The sequence below is a fragment of the Sus scrofa genome, chromosome 14, assembly GCF_000003025.6.
Source record: "Sus scrofa isolate TJ Tabasco breed Duroc chromosome 14, Sscrofa11.1, whole genome shotgun sequence".
Classification (NCBI taxonomy): Eukaryota; Metazoa; Chordata; class Mammalia; order Artiodactyla; family Suidae; genus Sus; species Sus scrofa.
The window spans coordinates 77296449-77324440 of record NC_010456.5 but is presented as its reverse complement, the minus strand read 5'-3'; the positions used below and the strand labels follow the sequence as shown (position 1 = coordinate 77324440).

The 27992-nt window shown below is 37.3% G+C and overlaps 1 protein-coding gene across 3 annotated transcripts in view; it reads right to left on the bottom strand.

Annotated features, from left to right (window-relative positions):
- The window catches only part of ADK (adenosine kinase), a 484515-nt gene continuing 460377 nt past the window's right edge, over nucleotides 3855–27992 (bottom strand). For all 3 annotated transcript variants that reach the window (XM_003359240.4, XM_003359241.4, XM_021072588.1), the window contains exon 11: nucleotides 3855–8486. In XM_003359240.4, the coding sequence (XP_003359288.1) occupies nucleotides 8362–8486 (125 nt within the window). In that variant the 3' untranslated portion in view covers nucleotides 3855–8361. The remainder of the gene's footprint in view (nucleotides 8487–27992) is intronic.

The following is a 27992-nucleotide window of genomic DNA, read 5'->3' as shown; positions in this document are numbered from 1 at the left end:
GCAGCCCAAGATAGGCTAATTTTGTCATTGAATTCATGTAAAAATTACATTTTGAAGTAAATATGTTGTGCTGTTTTATCTTCTTTGTGAGATGCTATCACTCAATCAAATTTATTTATTTATCTAGTCTTTTTTAGGGCCTCACCCATGGCGTATAGACGTTCCCAGTCTAGGGGGTTCAAATGGGAGCTCCAGCCGCCAGCCTACACCACAGCCACAGCAATGTGAGATCTGAACCATGTCTGCAACCTACACCACAGCTCATGGCAACGTCGGATCGTTAACCCACTGAGTGAGGTCAGACATCGAACCTGCATTCTCATGGGTACTAGTCAGGTTCGTTACCGTTGAGCCACAACAGGAAATCTTATTAATCAAATTTAAAATGTTTTCAATAGCCAAGACATAGAAACAATCCATGTACACACATACACACATACACAATGGAATATTAGCCATAAAAAGAATGAAATATCCTCACTGGCAGCAACATGGATGGACCTAGAGAATATTAAGTCAGACAGAGAAAGACAAATATTATATGCAATCATTTATATGTGGAATCTAAAAAATAATGTGAATGAATTTATATAATAAACAGAAATAGACTTGCAGACATAGAACACAAACTTATGGCTACCAAAGGGAAAAGTTGGAGGGTAGGGAGAATCAGGAGTATGAGATTAACAGATAACAAACTACTGTATATAAAATAGATAAGCAACAAGGATTTACTGTATAGCACAGGGAATTATATTCAATATCTTATAATAACCTATCATGGAAAATAATCTGAAAAAATATAAAACTGAATCACTGTGCTGTACACCTGAAATGAATACAATATTATAAATCAATAATACTTCAATTAAAAAATTTAATACATTTTCATATTTAAGTATTTATATTTTTTCCAACATTAGGTCAAATTTCAACCATACAGAAATATTGAAAAGTATTATACAGTAAACATCAATCTATTTACTATCTAGATTCTACAATGAACATTTTGCTGTATTTGCCTTACCACTTATCTACTTGTCTAACCATCCCTCTTAGTATTTTGATGCATTTCACTGCAAGTTAAAGACATCAATACGTTTCATATCTATCAATATGCATATCACATTACTAACTAGAGTTCAATATTTGCTCAGGTCTGTGTGTGGAAGAGAGAGAAAGACTTAAAAATCATGCACCTTAAGGAGTTCTGTTGTGGCTCAGTGGTAACAAGCCCTCTCAGTGAGTTAAGGATCCAGCATTGCTGAGAGCTGCCGGTATAGGTTGTAGATGCGTCTTGGATCTGGTGTTGCTATGGCTGAGGTGTAGGGTGGCAGCTGCAGCTCCGATTCAACCCCTAGCAACTAGCAATTCCCCCCAGGGAACTTTCATATGCTGCAGATGCAGCCCTAAAACAAACAAACAAACAAAAAACATGCACCTTAAATAAGATATGCCCCAAGTTTTGACAAATGCATATCCCTGTGTAATCCCTATTATGACATCACTGTCAGCTTAGAAAGTCCCCTCTTTTCCCTTCCTAGTCAGTTTCCACTTCTGTCCTCTCCCACAAAGCCAGCTCTTATTCTGATTCCCCCCCCCCCCCCCCACTGTAGGCTGGTTTTTCCTGTTCTAGAATTCCACATACAGGGAATCTTCAGTTTGCACTTCTTCCTATCTGGCTTCTTTTGCTGAGTAGTTTTGAGATTGATTTCATGTTATCAGTTTATCAGTTCCTTCTTTTGCTGAGTATTACTCCATTGTTTGAATATATCAGTTTTCATCTTTCCTCCTGCTACTGGACAGCTACCCAGTTTCCAACTTTTGCAAACAATGAATAACAATGCTGTAACTATTCCAATGCAAGTTTTTATGTGGACATGTGCTTTCACTTCTCTTGGGTGAATACTAGAAGTGAAATGGCAAGATCTAGGAATAGGTGTGTTTAAATTTATAAGAAATTGCCCTCTGTTTTCCAAAGTGGCTGTTCCTTTATTTTTTAATTTTTATTTTATTTTTGTCTTTTTGCTATTTCTTGGGCCACTCTGGCGGCATATGGAGGTTCCCAGGCTAGGGGTCCAATCGGAGCTGTAGCTGCTGGTCTACACTAGAGCCACAGCAACACGGGATCCGAGCCATGTCTGCGACCTACACCACAGCTCACAGTAACGCCAGATCCTCAACCCACTCAGCAAGGCCAGGGATTGAACCCGCAACCTCATGGTTTCTAGTCGGATTCGTTAACCACTGAGCCACAGCGGGAACTCCCTATTTTTAAATTTTTTTTAAGCTGTGCTTGTGGCATGCAGAAGTTCTCAGGCCAGGGATGAAACCTGAGCCACAGCAGTGACGATGCCAAATCCTTAACCATGAGGCCACCAGGGAACTCTGGTTGCTCCATTTTACACTTCCCTGGCATGCTGCTTCACATCCTCTCCAACATTGCTGTGTTCTCTTAAATTCTAGTCATTCTAGCGCAGTAGCATCTCACTGAGGTTTGAATGTTCATTTCTCTCATGTCTAATGATGTTAAATATTTTATCATGTGCTTATTAGCCATTCGTATAGTTTCTTTTGTAATACCATCTGTCTTTTCATTATTAAAATTATATATTGAAATAAGCTTTCAATACATACTGGATATAAGTTTTTTGTTAGATATATGTGTCATGAATATTTTATCCTGAACTGTGGGCTTGTTTATTCATATTCTTTTTTTTTTAGGGCTGCACCCATGGCATGTGGAAGTTCCCAGGCTAGGGGTCAAAACTGGAGCTGTAGCTGCTGGTCTATGCCACAGCCAAAGCAACACCAGATCCAAGCTGCATCTGCGATCTACACCACAGCTCACAGCAATGCTGGATCCTTAACCTACTGAGTTGGGCCAGGGATCAAAACGGCGTCCTCATGGATACTAGTCAGGTTTGTTACTGCTGAGCCACAATGGGAACTCCTGTTTATTCATTCTTAATGAACAAAAGATTTAAAAATTTTTGGAGTTAAATCAATTTATCAATATTTTTTCTTTTATGGTCAGTGTTTTCAAAGTCTTCTCCAAGGAACTTTTGCCTACACCCAATCTGTGAAAATATTGTTTTCTTCTAGAAGTGTAATAATTTTAGCTTTTATGTTATGGCCGTGATCCACCTTTAATTTTTATGTATGGTATGATGTAAGGGGTCAAAGGTTCATTTTTTTCCCCGTAAAGACATCAGGTTGTAATAGCATTTTCTATTGAAAAGATTTTCCTTTTTCCCATTGGGTTGCTTCAGTGCCTTTGTAAAATAACAAACTACTTTATATTTAGATTTATTTTACTATTTATAAAATGCTTTTGCTTTTGTATTCTCTTAACACTCTCTCACTAGGGGTAGACATATTTTCCCCATTTTGAGTTGAGGAAACCAAGGGTCGGTGCATTTCAAGAACTTGACCAAAGAAACACAAAGCCAAGGACTTGAACATAGAACTACTATTATAAAGAAATTGTTTACATCTTAAACCTACTTTATCCAGTGGAAATATTATTAAATGGACACTTTTTCTGAGGGTGATGGAGTAACAGAAATGAGTAAGTACATGTTTTTATATTTCAATGCTGGTGATATTTTCAGACTGACAGCCAGACACATGCTTCCTCTGTAGGCTTATACATGTCTAAAACAATCTACATTATGCATCTCTTTTTGAAAGGGTAAAAAATTATACTTGTTTTGCAAAACTGGGTAAAAAGAATAGCTTTTAGCCAAGATTGCTTGGACTTTGTGTAAGACAAAGAATTTATTTCACTCACCCTGATCGAAAAAATAAAAGTTACTTTTTTCTGACTCAGAGAAATAAAGCAGTACTTGAAGGTACATATCATGAAGACAGATATAAAAACTAGAGGAAAACTCAATAACTACTCTTGCTCCTTTTTTTTTTTTTTTCTCTCCTACTCTGTTATACTAAAACTTGGGCACCCAGACTGTCTCCAAATGTTTTCAGGCAACTTCCAACACTTGCTGAGACAAGGCCAACCTCAATACTTTAACTTTCCAGGTCACCTAGGCTAGGCACACAAGTATTGGTCTCCTGAGCCCACCTGATTTATCCAACTGTAACACACAAGCGAAGGGCCTTAGTCTTTCTGGCACACTCCTCTAGTAAGAACCATCTTTTCCCACATACAACGGGGCAACCTTATTAAAACCGGTGGTACATAATATACTTTAGGGATGTCACAACTGAAGCATCCACATTCTGTGAATTACATTCTAGGGTCACACAACTACTTGACACCAACCTGAGATCAGAACCAATGTCTTCTTGACAACGTCATGATTCTTCCCCCCATACTCTATGTCTTCCTTCACTATCTGTTAAACCAAGATGCTATAAGTCCTATGTCTAGATACTCATGTCGCAACAGAAGAAAGGGTGGGGGAAAAAACTGTAACTGCAATGTATACATCTAAGGATAACCTGACCCCCTTGCTGTACAGTGGGAAAAAAAAAAAAAAAAAAAAAAAAAAAAGATGCTATAAGTGAAATTAGGTTGACTATTCCTCCTTCCAAGATGGAAAAACTCAGTCCACAGAAGGAAATGCCTTACAACCAGGTGAAGGCAATTTTCCTGAGACCCAATCTGCTAGGCTAGCCAGTATTTTGCCTTTGTTCTTTACCAAAACAGAGACCTAAAAAAGTATGCCATAAACCCAAGAACAAAAATAAACATATCCCAATGACTAATTTTTTAATACAAGAAGTTTTTTTTTTTTAATATAAGGAAGTTATGTGATCTGTGTGCATGTTAATTACTACTTAGGAACCTCCTATAGTGACTGTCTTCCTAGCTGGTGAGTGGTACTCGATTGATAGTCTTGGAGTAAAAGATTTTTTTTTCTAAAAAAGAATAAGAAAAGTTTCTCAGTGTCCCAGTTACTAATCTAAGAGGAAGACATTCTGTAGTAATTTCAATATGATAAAGATACTCTAACAGTCAAACTAACTGTTCTTTTTTCTTTTTTAGGGCCACACCTTGGCATATGGAAGTTCCCAGGCTAGGGGTTGAACTGGAGCTGCAGATGCTGGCCTACACCACAGCAACGTGGGATCCGAGCTGCATCTGTGACCTACACCACAGCTCATGGCAGCTCACAGCAATGCCTGATCCTTAACCCACTGAGCGAGGCCAGGGATCAAAACTGTATCCTCATGGATACTAGTTGGGTTCGTTACCGTTGAGCCACAATGGGAACTTCCCAAACTAACTATTCTTGAGAGACAGAGCTGGAGGACTCACACTTCCTGATTTCAAAACCTGAAGCTCCAGTAATCAAGACAGTCTAGATTAGCATAAGGATAGACATAGAGACAAATGGAACAGAACTGAGAGTCCAGAAATAAAGCCTTACATTTATGGTCAACTGATTTTTGACAAGGGTGCCATAGTGGAGAAAATAGTCTTTCTTAATAAGGTAATGAAATAAGCGGATATCTACACACAAGATACTTAATTTAGACCTCCCAACTCAAATATATTAAAAAAAACCTCAAAATGGCTCAAAGAGTTAAATGTAAGAGCAAAAACTATGAAAATCTTAGAAGAGGATATACATGTAATTCTTCATGATACTGCATTAGGCCATGGTTCCCTAAATATGAAAACAACAACAAAAAAAAAAGGAGATAAAGATTTCATACAAATTAAGAACATCTGTGCTTCAAAGGATACCATCAAGAAAATGAAAACATAACCCTCAGAATGGAAGAAAATATTTGTAAATCATGTCTGATAAGATTTATATCCAGAATATATAAAGAATGCTTACACCTCAAGAATAAAAGGATAAACTCAATGAAAAAATGAGCAAGGGATTTGAACAGACATTTCTCCAGAGAAAAAATACAAATGGTCAATAAGAACAGTATCATTAGTAGGTAAGAAAATGTAAATTAAAATCACAATGAGATATCACATTATACTCCCAAGATGGCCACAATCAAACAGAGTAGCAAGTGTTGGCAAGGGTGTAAAAAAATTGAAACCCTTAAACCTTGTTGGTAAGAAGGCAAGATGATGCAGCCCCTTTGGAAAAAAGTTTGGCAGTATCTCAAAAAGTTAAGCCTACAGTTACCATGTGACCCTGCAATTCTATTCCAAGGTATATGTCCTAAAGAAATGAAAACATACATCAACGTAAAAAATTTGTATGTGAATGTTAATAGCAGTATAATTCATGGTAGTCCCAAAATGTTAACAACTGAAATGTCCATCAAGCGGTGAACAGATAAACATAATATGGTATATCCATACAAGGAAATACTGTTTGGCAATAAAAAGAAGTACTGAAAACATTTTAAGATGAACCTTGAAAACATGCTAAGTAAAAGAAGCCAGACACAAATGAACACATGTTACACGACTCCATTTTTATCAATGTTCAGAACAGGCAAATCTACAGAGACAGAAAATAGGTTAGTGGTTACCAGAAGATGGGAATGAACTGGGTACAGGGTCTCCTTTAGAGGTGATGAGACTGTTCTTGATTTAGCTATTGGTGATAGCTGCACAGTTTTGTGAATATACTAAAGCCCACTTTACACTTTTTTTTCCTGTTTACAGTCGCACCTACGGCATATGTAAGTTCCCAGGCTAAGGGTTGAATTGGAGCTGCAGCGGCTGGCCTATGCCACAGCCACAGCAATGCCAGAGCCGAGCTGCATCTGCGACCTATGCCGGAGCTTGCAGCATCACTGGATCCTTAACCCACTGAGTGCGGCCAGGGATTGAGCTGGTATCCTCAAGGACGCTATGTTGCGTTTTTAACCTGCTGAGTCATAATGGTGACACCCCACTTTACACTTTATTTATTTATTTATTTATTTAGCTTTTCAGAGCTGCATTTGTGGCATATGGAAGTTCCAGGCCAGGGGTTGCAGCAGGGTTGCAGCTGCCACGTATACCACAGCCATGGCAATATGGGGATCTGGGTTGCCTCTGCAACCTACACCACAGCTTATGGAAACATTAGATCCGTAACCCTCTGAGCGAGGCCAGGGATCAAACCCACATCCTCACGGATACTAGTCAGGTTCATAACCCATTAAGCTACAACAGGAACTCCTCTTTCTTTTTTTCACTTTACACTTTAACTGTACACTTTAAAATGGAAAATTCATATATATAATGAGTTATAGCTCAATGATAATAAAAAGATAAACAAGCACAGGAGACCTAAAAAGTTACTTATGTAAAAAAATAACCAACAACCTGAACTCTTTTCTATGGTTTGAATTCAGTTTTACAACTACGATCTTTTTCTTCTTCAGCAACAATAATAATGATAAGCACTTTATACTTAGCATTCTCTCTCAAATCATCTCAATGACCTTGTACACAGGGGTTATGATCCCATTTTATAGAAAGGAGATTGAAGCTCAAAGGGGCTGAGTATTTGACCCAAGGTCATATAAAGGTAATTAATCTGCCTCCAGAGGTTCTATTATACCATTCTGTCTTCCTTTAAACAGTGGCTTATTGGTCTCTAATACTAAGCTATTATTCAATATAGGTATGTTATTCCTTCTATTTCCATCAACAAATTAGTTATCATTTCAGGGCCCAGGATTAAACAATGATCTTTATTCCTTAGTTTGCTGAGCACAGGGCAAAGACAGGAAAAAAGTCCTATATGACAACTTTTTATTTGTATCAAATTACAGAGTACCATAAGTAAATATAAGACTATGATTTGAATATTGTAACATAGCTCATAATTTGGAAAATTATTTAATTATCCAAAGTTTATTACATTTTTGAGTACATACTAGAAATTATTTGGCATAAGTTGGCAAGATAAATATTTCTGTACCTTATCTGACCATTTATTATGTATATGTGTGGTACATGTATGAACATACATATGTGTATGTATGTGTACACACACATTCCTGAATTAAATATATTTGTATAAAAGCTAAAGATTTATGTATTATCTTTAATTTCCTTTTTAAAAATCTATTATATTAAATTGCATCTGCATTCAAAGCAGAAATGTAAAAAAAACTGATCACTTTGCTAAATACACATGAATTTACAAAGTAACTGAAAATGAAACAAAAATTTCTATTGAAATGTTATATGCTTGTTTAATTGACATTTAAGTGGTACTACCAAACTATGGAAATAAACCTCACTTTTTAGGTTTTTGAGAGAATAGAGATTCTACTGTGCATTACTGTACCCTCTAAATTAACAATGAACATTATTATAGTAAGAAAGGTGGCAGGTAATTTTCTTCTTCATTAATACGGGAGTTCTCGGGAAGCAATCAGAGCCGCGTCTGTACTTCTCGGCTGGGGTGTCCTGCTTTTCCATCAGTGGAAGTCTGGCTTCTCAGGAAAAGTGCAGCCAGTCCGCCTAATTATGACACTTGCTGCATAGTGGCCAGCACGGATGCATTCAGTCAGGGGTTTGTCAAAGACCAGTTGAGACAGAAAACCTGGAACACAAACAAAAGGGAAAAACATGAGTATTGTGTAAGAGCATTAGAAATGTCATATGAGTCAGAACAAAAAATGATCTACGTACCTATCCCTTTCTTTGGTCTTGACAGTTAAGTGTTGAACCTCAAGAGTTAGAGAGTTCTTCCCTAATATTTCTTTTAAAGAGCTTCAAGTTGGGATGTGATCATTCACCATCAAGTCAAAGCTAGTCTTGCTAAGCTTAAACTATCATACTTCCTTCAACTTTGAGATTAAAAGCAAGAAATACCGGCCAGATTATATTCTCTTGGGTTGTTACAGCTGAGAAATGATTAGTTATGCTTCTGCATGTCTCTCTGGATTCCTTCTGTATTGTTGTTATTCCTAGAAAATTGCTATTTGGAAAAAATTCTATCATCTGGATGTCTCTCTAAGAGTAAACTTGAGAGTTGAAAACACACGAAGGGACAAGCTAAACAGAGCCTGACAGTTTCATTGAGCTGAGCAGATGGAATTGGGAGTCAAAGTTGGACAAAATTAAACATCTAGGCAGACTGATCAGGAAAAAAAAAAAAGAGGGAAGACATAATTGCCAATATTGGTAATAAGAGACGTGGTATCACTATAGCATCTACACATACTAAATGGATAATAAAACACTATTAACAACTTTATACCAATAGATTTGATAAGTTAGATAAATTGGACAAATTTCTGGAGAGGCACAAACTATAAAACCTCACTTAGGAAGAAATAGCCTGAATAGCCTTGTATCTTGCAAATATTTGATTTTATAATTAAAAAGTGTCCCATAAAGAGAATTCCACCAAACATTTAAGGAAAAAAATAATGTCAATGTCAATGCTATACAAACTCTTTAGAAAACTGAAAAGGAGGGAATACTTCCCAACTCATTCCTTGAGGCCAGCATTACTCTGATGCCCAAATCAAAAAATATGCAAATATTCTGAAGGAAATTTTAGCAAATCAAATCCAATAGCATATTTAAAGAGATAATGAATCATGATCAGGGAGCATTTATCCTCGAAATGCAAGCGTGGTTTAACATCAAAAAAAAATCAATCAATGTAATCTATCATAGTAACTAAAAAAACATAAGATCATCTTCGTAGATGCTGAGGAAGTATTTGACAAAGTCCACAATTAATTTCTAAAAAACCTTTCAGAAAACTAGGAATAGAAGGGAATCTCTTCTGTAGTTCTCCTTTGGTGCAGCAAGTTAAGGACCTGGCATTGTCACAGCAGTGGTGCTGCTGTGATGTGGGTTTGATCCCTGGCCCAGGAACTTCCACAGGTTGCGAGTGTGGCTCGAAACAAACAAACAAACAAACAAACAAAACATGTTCTCAACTTCATAAAGGGCACTTATGAAAAATGGTTCTTTCTTTTAAATGGCCACACCCATGGCACATGAAGTTCCTGGGCCAGGGAGTAAATCTGAACCACAGCTGCAACCCATGCCACAGGCAATGCAGGATCCTTTAACCCACTGCACTGGGCTGGGGATTGAACCCATGCACCCACAGTGACTTGAACTGCTGCAGTTGAATTCTTAACCCACTGTGCCACAGTGGGAACTCTGAAAAATGTTTTGTTTTTTTTTCCCCCCTGGGGCCGCTCCCGCAGCATATGGAGGTTCCCAGGCTAGGGGTCTAATCGGAGCTGTAGTTGTTGGCCTACGTCAGAGCCACAGCAATGTGGGATCAAGCCGCGTCTGCAACCTACACCACAGCTCACAGCAGTGCCAGATCCTTAACCCACTGAGCAAGGCCAGGGATCGAACCCAAAACCTCATGGTTCCTACTTGGATTCGTTAACCACTGAGCCATGACGGGAACTCCAAAAATGGTTCTTTTTTTTTTTTTTTTTTTTTAAAAAAAAACCTCTTTCAAAGCCTTAGAAAGGATTTTTGTTTTTTTTTTTTTCTTGGTTTTTTTAGGGCTGCCCTTGCAGCATATGGAATTTCCCAGGCTAGGGGTTGTATTGGAGCCGCAGCCTCCAGTCTATGCCACAGCCACAGCAACATCAGATCTGAGCCCTGTCTTTTATCTACAGCACGGTTCACAGCAATGCTGGGTCCTTAACCCACTGATCGAGGGCAGGAATCAAACCTGCATCCTCATGGAACTAGATGGGTTAGTTACTGCTGAGCCACAACAGGAACTCCCTAGAAAGATTTTTTTTTTAAGAAAAATTTTTATTAGTGTATAGTTGATTTATAGTGCTGTGTCAGTTTCTGCTGTACAGTATAGTGACCCAATCATATATATATATATATATACATTCTTTTTCTCATACTACCTTCCATCTCTTCTACTCCAAGAGACTAGATATAGTTTCCAGTGCTATACAGCAGCATATAGTGCTGTACAGTAGGACCTCATTGCTTATCCCTTCTAAATGTAATAGTTTGCATCTACCAAGCTCATACTCCCTGTCCATCCCACTTCCTCCCCATCTCCCCCAAAAATGGTTCTTAATGGTGGACAATGAAATGTTTTTCCTTTAGATTGGGAAACGAACAAAGAATGTTTGTTCTTAATCACGACTGGAGGCTCTAGCCAGTGTAATAAGGCAAACAAAGGAAAGAAAGAAAATGCATCAAGATTGAAAATGAAGTAAAACTGTATTTGCAGATGGCATAACTGCCTATGTCTATGGTTCTCAATAATTGCAATTTTGCCCCCCAGAGGACATTTGGCAACATCTGGAGACATTTTTGGTTGTCATATCTACAGCAGAGGGTGCTACTGGCAACTAGTGGGTACAGTCCAGGATGCTATTAAATATCCTATGATGTCAATAATGCTGAGATTGAGAAATCCTGGTCTATGTAGAAAATCCTATGGAACCTAGGGAAAAAAGTTACTAAACTACTGAGTTTATTTAGTAAAGTTGCAGGACAGAAGATCACTATACAAAAACGAATTAAAAAAATCACTTGAATTTCTGTACTAGAAATGCATATATATACATATAGCAATTGTCTATACCAGCATTTAGAAACTGATATAAAAATATTATTTACGGAGTTCCTGTTGTGGCACAGAGGAAATGAATCCAACTAGGAACCATGAAGTTGCGAGTTTGACCTCTAGCCTCGCTCAGTGGGTTAAGGATCTGGCGTTGCCGGGAACTGTGGTGTAGGTCGAAGATGCAGCTCAGATTTGACCCCTAACCTGGGAACCTCCATATGCCGCAGGTGCGGCCCTAAAGAGAAAAACAAAACAAAACTATTTACCATACCATCAAATATGTGAAATACTTAGGAATAAACCTGACAAAAGCTGTGTAAGATGTGCACACTGAAAATGACAAAACAATGCTGAGAAATAAAAGAAACCTATGTACACAATGAGATATAAAGTGTTCAGAAATCAGAGGTTTCAAGTTTGTTATTGGCTCTATTGATTCCATGTAATATCAATCAAAATTCCAATAGACTTTTCTAACAAAAACTGACAAGTTGATTCTAAAATTTACGTGGAAAATGCAAAGAACTAAGACTGATCAAAACACCGCTTTAAAAAGAAACTGCTTGATTTAAAAAGACATGTATTGGCTTAATGACAGACAAATAAACCAAGGCAACTGAATAGAGACTCCAGAAATAAACCTACTTCTGTATGGTCAATTGATTTTTGACAAATGTATCAAAGCAATTCAATGGATAAAGAATAAGCTTTAAGTGAATGTTCTGGGAAGTGCTGGATGGCCTTATGTGAAAACAAAACAAAACATTTCTTCTCTTCCTCATGTCAATTACCAAAAAAAAAAAAATTAACTTGAAATGGATCATAGGCCTAAATGTTAAGTGCTAAAACTATAAAACTATGAGAAAAAAATTCAGGAGAAAATCTTAGTTACTTTGAATTTGCCAAAGATCTCTTAAGATGTGAAAACTGTAAACTTTTATGACAGAAAAAATAGCTCTGACCTTGCCAAATTAAAACTTTTATACATCAATAACAAGAAACAACCCAATTAAAAATGGACAAAAATGCTGAACACTTCAAAGAAGATAAAGAGATGTCAAACAAGCACATGAAAAGATGTTCAACATCATTATCCGTTAGACAAATGCAGATTAAAACCACCATTAGATAGCACTGTCCACCCACTAGAATGGTTAAAATTAAAGACTGATGAACTAAGTGTTGACAAGGGTATAGATTAACTGAAACTCTCATATACTGATTATGAGACTATAAAATGTTAAGACCATTTTTGAAAACCACTTGTCACTGTCTTAAAAAGTTAAACACACACCTACCATATGACTCAGTTTTTCTATTTCCAGGCATTTAACCCAAGGTAAAGAAAAGCATTTTTCCACACCAAGATTTGTAAATGAATGTTCACTCCAGCTTTATTGTAATAGCTTGAAACTGGAAAAAAAATCCCAGTGGAGATGAGAAGGGGCAGGAAGGCAGGATTACAAAAGAGCATGGGAGTAGATGTGTCCACAGTGATGGTTTCATGGGTGTATACCTGTGTCAACATTTGTAAAATTGTACAATTTAAACCTGTGCATTTTATTGTATGTCAATTACAATACTGCAATAAAACTCTATAAAAATTGTTGTAGTTACAAATAAGGCAGTTAAGAACAGAAGAATCTGGGGCTACTTCCCCTCTGAGGAAAACCTGAGCTTCTGTCGCAGATGAAAATGAGAAACTGTTCGGTAGCCAGACTTTCAGGCCTTCCCGTAGGCCCTGGGCAGGCTGGAGGGTGAAGGTTAATTGATAAGCTGTGGTATAGTGACCTGTACAGGGCGTTACAAGAGATTTATATTCTTTCTCTTCTGCCATTCTGATCACACAGGCTTCTCCTTATAAGATTTGGGGAATACTCTGCATCCAACAAAGTAAATAAGTACACCCAGGCAAAGAATAATTAATTTGGTTAATGGAGTGACGTATTTTGAAGATGTTTGCTTAGAATGTGAAATCACTCTCTCAAGAGGTTTCTGGTAAGCGTATTTTGTCACTGAGTTTTCAGGTAACAGTCAAAGGTCAATACTAACTTTCAGCCAAACTTTGAGACTAAACTGCTCAGCCCACACAGTGAATGGGGCAGATGCCAAATTCAGAGTCAGATCAGCTTACAATGGAAACAAGTCCATTAGAAGACTTATAAGGAACATCTGTTTTCCTCATTCCTCCTGGTATGTTCTTTGTGAGAAAAAGAAAAGCTTATGTTTATGAAATATTTTTTGTGAAGCATAATTACCAGCATCCTCTTTCTAAAAAGACAAACTAGCTGGTGACTGAAGTGCTAGAGAGACATTTGCTTTGACAAGTAAAAAACCTAAATGCAGAAAAAAAGCTAAGACCTTTGCCCCAGGTGAATATCAGTTTTTTTAATAATCTATTTTTAAAAATTAACTGAGACGAACTACAGATGTTATATAATCATTTATAAGTGGAACCTTCATAAAGTAGCTGATCTTCAAATGTTGTATTAAACGGTTTAAATAAACAAATGGAGCTTTTATTAAAAGAATCATACAAAATCCTTTTATATTATGATTTAAACATCCCCAAGATACATTTTTTCAGTGTGTAAAATATACATAACCTAAAATTTACCATTTTAACACTTTTCAGTGTATAATTCATGAAATTAAGTACATTTTGTAATGTTGTATAACCAGCACTATCAGTTTCCAGAACTTTTTCATCAGAAACTATATTCATTGAGCTCGCCATTCCTTCCCCCCTTGGCCTCTAGTAACTGCTATTCTATTTTCTGTCTCTATGAATTTGTCTATTCTAGGTACTTCTCATGAGTAAGATCATACAATATTTGGTCTTTTGTGGTCTAGCTTATTTCACTTAGCATAATGTCTCCCAATATAAATTTTTTTTTTTTTTGGTCTTTTTGCTATTTCTTGGGCCGCTCCCGCAGCATATGGAGGTTCCCAGGCTAGGGGTCGAATCAGAGCTGTAGCTGCCTGGCCTACGCCAGAGCCACAGCAACGCGAGTGATCTGAGCCGCGTCTGCAACCTACACCACAGCTCACGGCAACGCTGGATCGTTAACCCACTGAGCAAGGGCAGGGACTGAACCCCCAACCTCATGGTTCCTAGTCGGATTCGTTAACCACTGCGCCACGACGGGAACTCCCCCAATGTAATTTTTTAAGTTTAGATTTTTAATTATTAGCTGGCTTAAAATGTGTTTTATTTATTTATTTATTTATTGTCTTTTTCTTTTTAAAAAATTTTTATTTATTTATTTATTTATTTATTTTTTGTCTTTTTGCTATTTTTTGGGCCGTTCCCGCGGCATATGGAGGTTCCCAGGCTAGGGGTTGAATCGGAGCTGCAGCCGCAGGCCTACGCCAGAACCACAGCAATGCAGGATCCGAGCTGAGTCTGCAACCTACATCACAGCTCATGGCAATGCAGGATTGTTAACCCACTGAGCAAGGCCAGGGATCAAACGCGCAACCTCATGGTTGGATTTGTTAACCACAGCCACGACAGGAACTACTTAAAATGCGTTTAAAAAAAACTATATTGGAAATAGTTTCAAATGCTGAGAAAAATCTGCAAGAATTAAAAACATCAGCGAGTTCCCTGGTGGTCTAGTGGTTAGGACTTGGTGCTTTCACTGCTGCCAAGCGGTGCTGGCTCATTTCCCATAGCCCAGGTTCAACCCCTGCTATGGGAAAGGAGATCCCACATCAAGCCTATGTGTGCCACAGCCAAACAAAAAACAAAAACACAAACCGACAAAAACAATGGAAAAAGTACCCATATACTTTAGCTAGGTGCACTTCTGTCAACATTTTGTGCCTTTTGTGCACATAGTCTCTTATCATACAATTTCCCCCTGAACTGTCTGAGAGGAACCTGCACTTACAACATCCCTTTACCTTTAAATATATCTGTCTTTCCTGAGAATAAGATCATTCCTTACATAACCACAGTCATCGACTTCAGTAATACTGTTAGAATAGCGTTATCTAATCGACTGTCCATTTTCCAGTTTTGTTAATGAAACTATATGTCCCTGATAGCACTTTTTTCCTTTTAGGACAGAATTTAGTCTAGGATTTGTCATCTTTTCAGTCTCCCTTTATCTTGAACATTTCCTCAATGTTTCTTTGACTTCAGTGACAGGGACATTTTAAAAGAATACAGCCTTCCCCTACTTTATTTAATAGAGTGATTCTCACTTTGGGTTTGTCTGATATTTCTTCATACTTAAATTCAGATTTTGCACTCCTGGCCAGAACACTAGAAAAATTATATCGTGTCCTTCTCAGGGCATCACATTTAGTAGAAGCATATTATGTCTGGCTGCTATTCACCATTGGTGATAACTTGATCACCTGAACAAGGTGCTGTCTAATTTCTCCATGTAGAGTTATTATATTTTCCCTTGCATCGAACAAGCAGTCTGTTGATAGACACTTTAATACCATGCAAATATTCTCCCCATCAAGAATCCTAATCCCTTCTCCCAGATTTAGTACCTACTCATGATTCTTAACTGAAGCAACATGAACTGTGACGATTTTCCAACTCCAGCACTCCTTTCACATTTACCAGTCAGCGTCTGGCATTCTACTAGATGCAAGAGCTTACCCCCTTCTTCCACTTATTATTTTTAATCCATTTATTTATCAGAAAGGAGGTATAGATTCTTTTATATCAATGGTTTATAATTCATTACAGCCTTTACTTGGTGCTCAAAATGTCCCAATTTGTGTGAGTGGGAGCGCCTTCAGACTGGCTTAGGTGTCCTTGGACGTTCCTCACTCTATTTTTGAGTGCTTCCTTCCTTTCTGGCATAATGTTCTGGGCTCATCTTATACCCATGCTAACCCAGCCCTGGAATCAGCCATTTCTCTAAGGATAGCTGTTTCCTATTAGGGTGGAATGGTATTAGAGACCAAATTGTGTGTGGTTGGTGCATTCTTTGCTTGTGGACCCTGTTAGTAAATAGAACTAGGAAGTATGCATGCATGCACACTCACAGATACACACTTACACACATAAATGTGTATGTATGTGTGTGTGTGTATACACAAACATGTACGTATAAATGTATGTATATGTACTCAAAGATCTTTTTTTTTTTTTTTTTTTTTTTCTTTTTAGGGCTATACCTGCGGCCTATGGAGGTTCCCAGGTTAGCAGTAGAATGGGAGCTGCAGCTGCCGGCCTACACCATAGCTACAGCAACTTGGATCCAAGCTGCATCTGCAACCTACACCACAGCTCGGGGCAATGCCGGATCCTTAACCCACTGAACAAGGCCAGGGATTGAATCCACGTCCTCACGCATACTAGTCGGGTTTGTTAACTACTGAGCCACAACGGAACTCCCAAAGATCTATGTTTGAAATTAAGCTTACACTGATACTTTCCATTCCAATTCAAGTTCACAGGATTCTTACCTTTCCCCACTGCATTATTATAATTTTGTTCTTTCTTCTGCAGTGAAAACCTTAGCTCCAAACAATATCAACACATGTATTTGCTTAGTTTTGTAATATCTCTAAAAAGGGTTTAAAAATTGCTTCCCTCCTAATTCTACAAAAACTCAAATCTATTAAAAAGAGTTCAGAATTGATTTTCTGTTCTCCTGGCTACTAAAATACTGTGTTCAGTATGTTATTTATTTATTTATTTGGTCTTTTTGCTATTTCTTTGGGCCGCTCCCGTGGCATATGGAGGTTCCCAGGCTAGGGGTCCAATCGGAGCTGTAGCTGCCAGCCTACGCCAGAGCCACAGCAACGCAGGATCCGAGCCGCGTCTGCAACCTACACCACAGCTCACGGCAATGCCGGATCATTAACCCATTGAGCAAGGGCAGGGACTGAACCCGCAACCTCATGGTTCCTAGTTGGATTCGTTAACCACTGCGCCACGACAGGAACTCCAGTATGTTATTTAGACTGGTTCTATTTTTCACGTCACTTCAGGATGGTTCATGTTACTTAAAATTGAAAAAAATGTCGGGGTTGTGTGTTTCAGTTTGCTTTCAGTTTTGGTCCACACTCCCATCCTTCTTAATTTTTTAAAAAATCCATAGAAAATTAACATGTTTCCACGTAAAAACTCTGAAACAGGTATACTCACAGAAGTGTCACTTCCTTCAACCCCTTGCTTCTCTATGCCCTTCCTCATTCGAGGTACCCAAATTCACTGTTTTCTGGTTTGTCTTCCTGTGTTTATTTTTGTAAAGGTTAAACAGATATGTGTATTTTCTTTTTTCCTTTTCATTTTTTACACAAAAGGCAGTAGCATAGAATACATGCTCTTTCGCATTTTGCCTTTTTTCACTTAAAAATATCTCCTGGAAATCACTGTATATTAATACATAGAGATTTTTCTCACTTTTTTTTTTTTTAACAGAGGCGTAGCATCTTACTGTATGGATATACCATAGTTTATTCATTTCATCTCCTATACATGAATGTTCATACAGTTTCTAACGCTTTGAAATTACAAATGATTTTGTAATGAACATTTTACATATGTATTTTTTTTGTTGTTGGGTGTGTATATTTGGGATACATTTCTAGAAGAATTTCTGGGTTGAAGGGTAAATATATAAGCAACTTTATTATTGCTATATATATTTATATATTGCCAAATTCCCCTTCCTATTCCGATTTTGTATTTCCACTGGTAATACTTAAGGGTGCCTGCTTTTCTCATGACCTCAACTACAGAGTATACTGCCAAGCTTTTGACAATCTGATGGGTTAGAAACAATATGTCCATGTAACCTAATTTGTATTTCTCTTACTATGGGTAAGGTTGAACAACTTTTTATATGTTTAACAAATTTCTTTCTATGAGTTTATTCTTATCTTTTGCTTACTTTTTAATAGGATTTTTTGGGTTCCTTCCTCCCCCCAGTTTTTGGGGAGAAGCTTTCTTTTCTTTCTTTTTCTTTTCTTTTTTTTTTTTGTTTTTTTTTTGTTTTTTTGCCAAGCCTGTGTCATGTGGAAGATCCTAGGCTAGAGACTGAACCTGAGACACAGCAGTGACAACACCAAATCCTTAACTGCTAGGCCACCAGGGGACTCCAGGAGGAGAATTTTTGTTCACTGTATTTTTAGGATATTATTCCAATAAAGTACTTTTTAGGTAGGAAAAAACGATCACAGATCCAGAGCTCTCAGAATAAATCTCTGTGCACTAACAACTGGTACAGCTTATTAGCTTATGGTTAATTTCACTGGACTTTTCTTTTAGATGTTAAAGAGAGTGATCAATTTTAGCATAACTGAACCAGTGACATGAGACCTGAGACATGTAGTTAAACTGCTGAGAGGAGATGCTAAGCTAGTTTTTCCCCTCAAGCACAGAGAGGTGGGATGGCTGGTGTGAGCAAAACGTAATGTGATTTCCTAACTTATGTCTACTCTATGTAGTTACTGTAGAAGAGATATAACACCTAAATTTTCTTAGTGTCATTTACAGAGAATTGAGAAATATTGTCAGTAGGTATGAAAGCCTTAATGGAGACACTTAAGAGAGAGGGATATTTTAGAAGGAAATGACCAAAGTTTACAATTTTTTTTTTCTATATTGTTTGTCCACTAATACTTTTCATGGTGGCTGGAACTAAAAACCCAGTAGATTCCATTACTGTTCACTCAACATTCACAGTAAAAAGGATGACTTAGCTTTTCTGATTGTCATCCAATAAGAAAGTTGAAACACAATGACAATGGAAGAATAAAATTTTAATTATCCACTTTTACAAGCGTTAGCATCTTGAATTACTCTCAAATTGTTTTCCCCCAAATACTGCATAAATATGTAACAATGACTATGTCTTTATTTCTTATATAATCCCCAAAGGTCTTTAATATACAGTAGACCTCAATATGTATATGTAGACTAAAACATTTTAAAGCATTTTTTGAATATATTATTATATATTATATGATATAATTTGCTATAAATCTCATCATATGCTAAATTAAGATTATTATACATTTATGTAATACAGTATATATACAAATGTATATGTGCTGAAAATGGATTTTGAAGCCATATAATTTAAAGGTCAGAGAAACCAACACTGTGAAATAGAGTAATACCTCACATATGAGACGTGAAGCAATAGCAACTTTTATAGTCATGCATATTAGGACTCTTCAGGCCCTGACTAAGACCCTGTTTAATGTTTAAAAAGTGTGAAGGAAGAAATAAATTTGTCATTACTTTCTGTTAAAAGGACCATTTATGGAAAACTCCAAGAATCTATGAATTGAAAAACTTGAGTCTGAAACAATTGCTAGATATAAGAGAAATATACGAAAGTCAATTTATATTACATATCCTAGCAACATTAAAACATAAAGAACTTGAAAAAAGAAAAAAAAAGTAGCACAAATTGTGTCTCTAACAAAGAAATCAAAGAAATCATAAAACCTTATTGAAAAACATTATTAAAAAAAAGGTAAATAGAGAGACACCGGATTCGTGGATAAGAAAATTCATTAATGTAAATTCAACTGTAGTCTTAACAAGATTTTGGAGAACCAAACAAGTTGATCCTAAAATCTATATGAAAAAGCAAAGCATCAAGAAAATCCAAACACTCCTACTGAAGAAAAACAAGGTAAGAAAGACTTGCCTTACCAGATTGAACAGTTATTATAAAACTATATTAATAAATACAGTATTGTATTGGCATTGATATAGATAAACAGTGCAAAGGAAAAGAAGATTTACACAAATGTGAAAACTTGAGCTATATCAGAATGTGAAAACTTGAGCTATATCAGAATTAGCACTGTGATCTATGAGGAGGAGATGGTTTGTTAGACAGCAGTACTTAGGCAACTAGTTTTCAATTTGGAAAAGTAAAATTAGGACAGTCTTTCTTCCCCACATAAAGTCTCCTAAAGAAGGTAAATGTAAGTTAATCAGTCTACATGTTTGAAATGGAAATTCAAGGGATCAATGCTTCCCTAGCAGGGACTGCTGGGAGAATTCCTGCAGAATTAAGCAGGAAGGATCACAGTTCTTGGATAGAGTGGCTCTTATACGATATCAATACAACAAGCTTTTTGGTAAAAACTGTGAGGTCACTGACCGCAGGGCAGGGGTCCAAGCCTTTTTAACACGTTAGGACACTGTAATTGATGAAGTTGGGAAATGTAAGGCACACATACAAACCAAAGATACTAGTAAAATGAGATGGGTGGGAGAAAGGTTTCTCCATTTTGGCCTTTTTTTGTTTTTCAAATTAGAAGCCTTTTTTTTTTTTTTTTTTTAAGGGCTGCATCCCCAGCATATGGAGGTTCCCAGGCTAGGGGTTAAATTAGAGCTGTAGCTGCTGGCCTACACCACAGTCACGCAGGATCTGAGCGGCGTCTGTGACCTACATCACAGCTCACAGCAATGCGAGATCCTTAACCCACTGCGCAAGGCCAGGGATCAAACCTGCGTCCTCATGGCTGCTACTCAGATTCATTAATCACTGAGCCATGAAGGGAACTCCCAAAAGATTATTTTTTGAGCAGCTTTAGATTTATAGAAAAACTGAACAGAAGGCATAGGATTCTTGTATACCTTCTCATCTCCCCATTCCTTAGTCTCGCTTATCATTAACATCTTGCATTAGTGTAGTAGGTACACTGTTACAATTAATGAGCCAATGATGATTCACTAGCATTCATGGTTTACAACATTAGGGTTCATTCTGTGTTGTTCATTCTACAGGATTTAAAAATATACAATGATTTGTTATCCACCATCACAATATCACACAATAGTTTCACTGCCCTAAAAAACCCCTGTACTCTACCTGCTCATCCCTACCACCCACTAAACTGAGCCCCTGACAACCACTGATCTCTTTACTGTCTCCATAGTTTTGTCTTTTTCAGATGTTATATAGTTGGATTCATACTGTTTGTAGTCTTTTCAAACTGGCTTCTTTCTTTTAGCATGATGTGTTTGAATTTCTCCCTGTCATTTCATGGCCTAATAGCTTGTTTCTTTTTTTTAGGGCCACAAGTGTAGCATATGGAGGTTCCCAGGCTAGGGGTTGAATCAGAGCTGTAGCTGCCGACCTACGCCACAGCCACAACAACGTAGGATCTGAGCCACATCTGCTACCTAAAACCACAGCTCACAGCAACACCGGATCCTTAACCCACTGAGCAAGGCCAGGGATCGAACCTGCAACCTCATGGTTACTAGTTGGGTTCGTTAGCCACTGAGCCATGACGGAAACTCCAATAGCTTGTTTCTTTTTATAATTTTTTATAACTGAACATTGAATGGATATATCACCGTTTGTTTACCAGTCCCCTATTGAAGGACATCTTGGTTGCTTCTAAGTTTTGTCAATTATGCATAAAGCTGCTGTACACATCTGTGTGCAGGTTTTCACATGCACCCAAAGTTGTCAGATCACTTAGGCAACCAAAGAGCACAACTGCTGGATCATATAGTAAGAGTGTATTTTCTAAGAAACTGTCAAACTGTTTTGCAAAGCGGCTATACTAATCTGAACTCCTATCAGCAATGAATGAGAGCTGCTGGTTCTGTACCTCCTCACCACACAGACCACACATGTAAACTCAGGATGTTAGTAAAATGATATGAGTGAAAAGTTTTTTCCATTAAAAAAAAATCTTAATACTTACTTAAAAATAAAACCCTCCTAAAAGATAAATACATGCATTATATCCCATTATATTTCAGTTACCTATTTCACTGCTTGGTAAACAACTGCTCATCTTTTTCTTTTCTTTTGGCTGCACCCATGGCATGCAGAAGTTCCTGGGCAGGGATCAAACCTGAGCCACATCAGTGACAACACTGAATCCTTAACTGCTAGTCCACCAAGGAACTCCCTCCCTGCTTGGTAAACTTACTTTATGGTATATTTGTTGTCTCCGGAAAGCTACATGATTCACTTTAGATTCTGCTGGTAGTCTCCATGGCTTTGAATCACATACTCGAGGACTGGGTCAGTGATCTAATATCATTTGCATTCCTGACTGCTATAATACTATGCTTCTCCGACCGTCTCCATTTCTAACCCCACCCCATCTCATTCATTTAAGTTATCCATGTTCTTTATACATGAGTAATATCGAACTACACACTGTGTAGTAGTGACAAGTTAATTACATAGTTATTAAGAGATAATGTGGGAGTACTAACATAAGTTATCATGTAATTACCTTTGTTCTCAGAGGCATTACCGTGTAATTAAAGCAAACCTGATACAATATTTTATAGCAACCAACAGTGCTAAATTCTATCTATATTCTCCTTGTTTTCATTCCTGTAAAAAAATTTGCTCTTAGTTCATTTCTGGGTCTATTTCACTTTCCAATTATTTATTTTTCATCCTTGTTAGATATCTCTACCTAAGTGATGATTTATGTGTTCTCTTAGACTGGCCTGCTATATCATTTAGACCAATGGTTACCAGATACATGCTGCCACACAGCACATAAGACAGTCAATTTAAAGTCTGTATATATGTATTCTTTTTTTTAAGGCTGCATCTTGGGCATATGGAAGTTCCCAGGATAGGAGTTGAATTGGAGCTGCTGGCCTACACCATAGCCACAGCAATGCTGGATCTGAGCTGCATCTGTGACCTATATCACAGCTCATGGAAATGTCGGATCCTCTTAACCCACTGAACGAGGCCAGGAATCGAAACTGCATCTTCATAGACACTATGTTGTGCTCTTAACCCAGTAAGCCACAATGGGAACTCCAAGGCTGTATTTTTTTTTAAGACTGTATTTTTATCACAGAAGAGGGGAGAGAATAAGATATAAATTAAAACATTGACAAATGTGACTCCTTAATTCACTAGACTCATGCCACTACCACTCCAACACTTGATTTTTTTCATAAGAAGCAAATGAAAAATAAAAACCTAGAAGGCTATTAAAAATACTTTGATTTATTCAATCAACCAACAGTTACTCATGTCTATTATCACAGGATAATGAAGGGACCCAGGTTGCACATAATGATTAGAGAATACTTTTTGAGATTGAGGATGGAAAAGACAACCATGTAGAGTGAGGAAGAGTGATTTTTTTTTTTTTTTTTTTTTTTGCTTTTTAGGGCCTAACTGTGCTAGACATCAAAGGACCCAAGGATGGTTAAAACATAATGTTAATCCATGAGGATTTTAGAATTTTAGGAGAGAAAGCCACATAAATGCTTTAAAAATAATCCTGGCAGAAGTACAGAGTGAGAACTTACTATGAAAGAGACTGTTGGCAGAGATCATATGAGTCTACTGCAATATTCTTGGAGTTTCTCCCTAAGTGTGGTCCCTGGACCAGGAGCTTCAATATGACCTAAGCCCTATTCCAGACCTACTGAACCAGAAGCTTGAGGATGGGACCCAGCAATTTATCTTTTAATAAGTCCTTCAGGTGATTCTGATGCAAGCTCAAGCTTGAGAACCACTGTCCTAGGTGATAGATAATAAGGATAAGAAGGAGGATAAACAAGTGATTTGATGTGGGTGCTGACACAAGTTAAAAAGAACAATTCTGGTTCCATCCATGTTGCTGCAAATGGTATTATTTTGTTCTTTTTTATGGCTGAGTAGTATTCCATTGTGTATATACACCACATCTTCATGGGTTAATAGATGCAAACTATTGCCTTTGGAATGGATAAGCAATGAGATCCTGCTGTATAGCACTGGGAACTATGTCTAGTCACTTATGATGGAGCATGGTAATGTGAGAAAAAAGAATGCATACATGTATGTGTAACTGGGTCACCCTGCTATATAGTAGAAAACTGATAGAACACTGTAAACCAGCTATAATGGAAAAAATAAAAATCATTATTTAAAAAAAATGAACAATTCTGTGGCTCAAAACTTAGGAAACTATGTGGAAAATGAAACATCGGGGGTATGTCCCAGTATGAATTCGTGTCAAGTATTCTTCACTAAACAGTGTCATAGCCTTTCCTGTGGAGGAACAACATTTTATCCCACTCCCAGTAAGGAACTTGCAATTAAGATCCTAGGTAGGTCAAGATAAGGGTGCTGTTATTTGATGCACTAGACATTCTACTGGGCATTTTAGCAAACCATATTGAGAGATCTACTGGATAACTTCAATACATTCTGCAAAACCTCAACTAGAGCCTCTAGCCTGTCTGCTATGGTCTATTATATCAGGAGCTGATGTTCAGGATTATAATTGTGAAAATTAGTTTTCTTATGCAGACTATAGCTAATAAAGACAACTGATACTAAATGCTGCTTCCTGAACAGAATGGTTTTTATTTGATGGTAGGGGGCAAGTCTGTAGCTATGCAGGTGATTAACTGACTTACTCATTTTTACAACTAATGCTGAGTATCTACTCTATGCCAGGCACTGTGGTGGATCCTGGGGATACATTGGTGAATAAGACACATTCAGTCCTTGCTCTCTTTAAGCTCATATATTAATGGAAGAGATTTTTTTAAAAAAGTAATGTTAGTAATTAAGTAATAAGTAAATATGATAATTTCAGAAAATGTTAAGTGCTACTAAGGAAAAGGACTGTGTAAAGCAGTACAGGATAATGAAGGGACCCAGGTTGCACATAATGATTAGAGAATACTTTTTGAGATTGAGGATGGAAAAGACAACCATGTAGAGTGAGGAAGAGTGATTTTTTTTTTTTTTTTTTTTTTTTGCTTTTTAGGGCCTAACTTGTGGCATGTGGAAGTTCCAGGCTAGGGGCTGAAATGCAGCTGCAGATATTGGCCTACACCACAGCCACAGCAACGCAGGGTCCGAGCTGCATCTGTGACCTACACCACAGCTCATGGCAATGCTGGATCCTTAACCCACTGAGCAAGGCCAGGGATCGAACCTGCATTCTCATGGATACTAATAAGATTTGTAACCATTGAGCCACAAAAGGAACTCCGGAAGAGCAAAGGGAATTCCATGTGTGAAGTGTCTAAGGCCTGAAAGAAGAACAGCATAGCCAGAGCATGCGAACAAAGGTGAAAGGGACAGGAAACACAGATGGAGAGACTGCAGATCATATAGATCCTTTTAGTCCACTATAGAAATTTAGACTTTTAGTCTAAATCCAAATAGAAGCCACTGGAAGGTTGTAAGCAGGGGAGTGAAATAATTTGATTTCTTCTTAAAATAAATATTTGGGCCACTGTGTAGAAAAATGGAATAGAGTTCCAAAAAGGGTAAAAGTAGGGAGACCAGTGAAGAAGCTACTGCAGTAAGCAGAAAATAGGCCTGAGTTAAAGACATGGCAGAAAAGTGAATGGATTTGAGGTAAGGTGACATGGGATATATTCTTAAAATTGGGCCGAAAAGAATTCACTAAAGGTTTGGATAGAGGGGAAGGAAATGCATTAAGAATGACTCCTAGGTTTCCAGCTTAAGACATAAGGTGTCTGATGTTCTATGTATTGTGTCAAGATGGATCATATTGTAGGGAACACTTTCAGAGCTCTCAAGTATGAGAAAAAGGGTATAGATGAGGCATGCAAACATACAAGTGTACAGAGCCCACCCATCCATTGCTCTTTTGAGAAAAACTACCTCACCTCTAGCACCACTGAGGGGGTCAGTTGATGTGTTTTCAGCAAGTAAGTCAACACTTACTACTAACTGGACCAAGAGGAGGACATCTGACCCCAAATGTTCTTCCAGTGTCTTACTTATGAATGGCACAAAAAGTGAATTGAGCTAACCTAGTATTCTCTTTCAGAAGCCAGAATGGAAAGCAAAGAAAGACCTAGCAGCTGACTTTGAGGTAGGAAGAAGCAGACATGCAATGCAGCTGCATAACATTAATGGGTGAGTACTGGAGTGAAGATCCATGAATATCTGCTCTTGAGGTCCCTAGAACTGACTGGTATCTAGAATCATCACCTGGCTCCACTCTTAGTGAAAACTTATCTAAGATTCCTTTTATGACTGGCTAACACTTACTGAATCCTTACTATGTGTCAGGCACTGTGCTCATAAACATTATTTCATTCAACGTTTATAATTACCCAAATGAGACAAGTACTCATTATACTCATTGTCATCAATGAGAAAACTGAGGCCCAGAGACATTAAATAGCTTGTCCACAGTTCCACAAATAGTTAATGGCTTACGAGAACTCAAATCCATGTCTTTTGACCTACTGTCTTAACCACTTTGTTATAACGGCTCCTTTAATGCTTGTGTGTTTCCTTTAAAAAAAAAAAAAAAATCTTTATCCTGAGCTAGAAATGGGTTTCTGTGCCTTTGACCAAAGGAGTCGGATGAAATAGTACCTTAAAGCCAAAGTATGGCTGCCCTACTCTATCCTATTCCCATCCCTCCCCACACTTCCTTGACAACAAGCTCCCTCACATAGTTGTCATTCTTAAGAAAATTGAACAGAACAAAAATAAATTACTGTATTGTGGGGGTTTTGAAATGCACATAGAAAAAACAGAATGATACATTTTAATCATAAATCTATATCCTTTATTTTGCCTGTCTTTGAATACTTTAATATAGAATCTAAATACAGCTGTGAAAAACCAATTTCTTTCTCTACCCTCTGAAAAATTAAAAGAAAGAATTTTGGTGGTGCCTTCTTATGTAACAAAATTTTACAACCTGCTGCTTCAGGGCTTAAAGATTTAACTCGGGGTAGAATTTGGCTTATAACTTAGGCAAAGGACCCTCCCGCAACATTTTTCAATGTTCTTTTTGACAGTCTGTTACTCCTAGGCTTTAAAACCAGTCCTCCCTCAGATATTACCATTTTAATGAGCTATTTAGGCAGCCTGGGACAAGTAGTGTGAGAAGATGAGAAGTTTACTATAAGGCAATGAATACATATGGGAACACTCATTTTAAATATAATGATAAAACATTTTTAATATTTTCATTTTTGTGTTCATCATCCTAGGTGATCTGTTTCAACTGTGATGTTTTTCAAGTCATTTGGAAGAGGGCAGGTAGAGTGATTACAGGAATAACTTGCATCAAATTCAAAAGCTAACACAATTTCTGTAGAAGGTAAGCAACTCCTCAATCTGACCCTTGTCTTTTCTACAGTTGTGCATCAACTTTCATCTTTAAGATAATGAATAACTTACAGCAGGCTAGAATATTTTAAAAAGATATGTCATTAATGAAGGAAGGTATTAAGAAACGAGGATGGCATTGACAGTTTTTTGTGTCTAGGTCATGTGCTACAAAAACATTTAGATTTAATAAGGATGCTAACTGGGTGTTTTTTGTTTTTGTTTTTCCTATAAAGATGTGTTCTAAATATTCTATAATTGCTTTACCTCTTCCTTAAAATTGATTTTGCAGAAAAACCATGTACTTCTGTTGATATGAGAACAGATCACTGTCTCTTTATAATGTGTTTTAGTGTCAGCCTAATTACTAGAATGAGAAAAAGTCTGAAAAACCCTTAGTCATTAAATTCATATATTTAACAAGTCACAAAAATGAAATCTTGCGCTACCTGAAAGCACCATTAAAAGTGCTTGACTA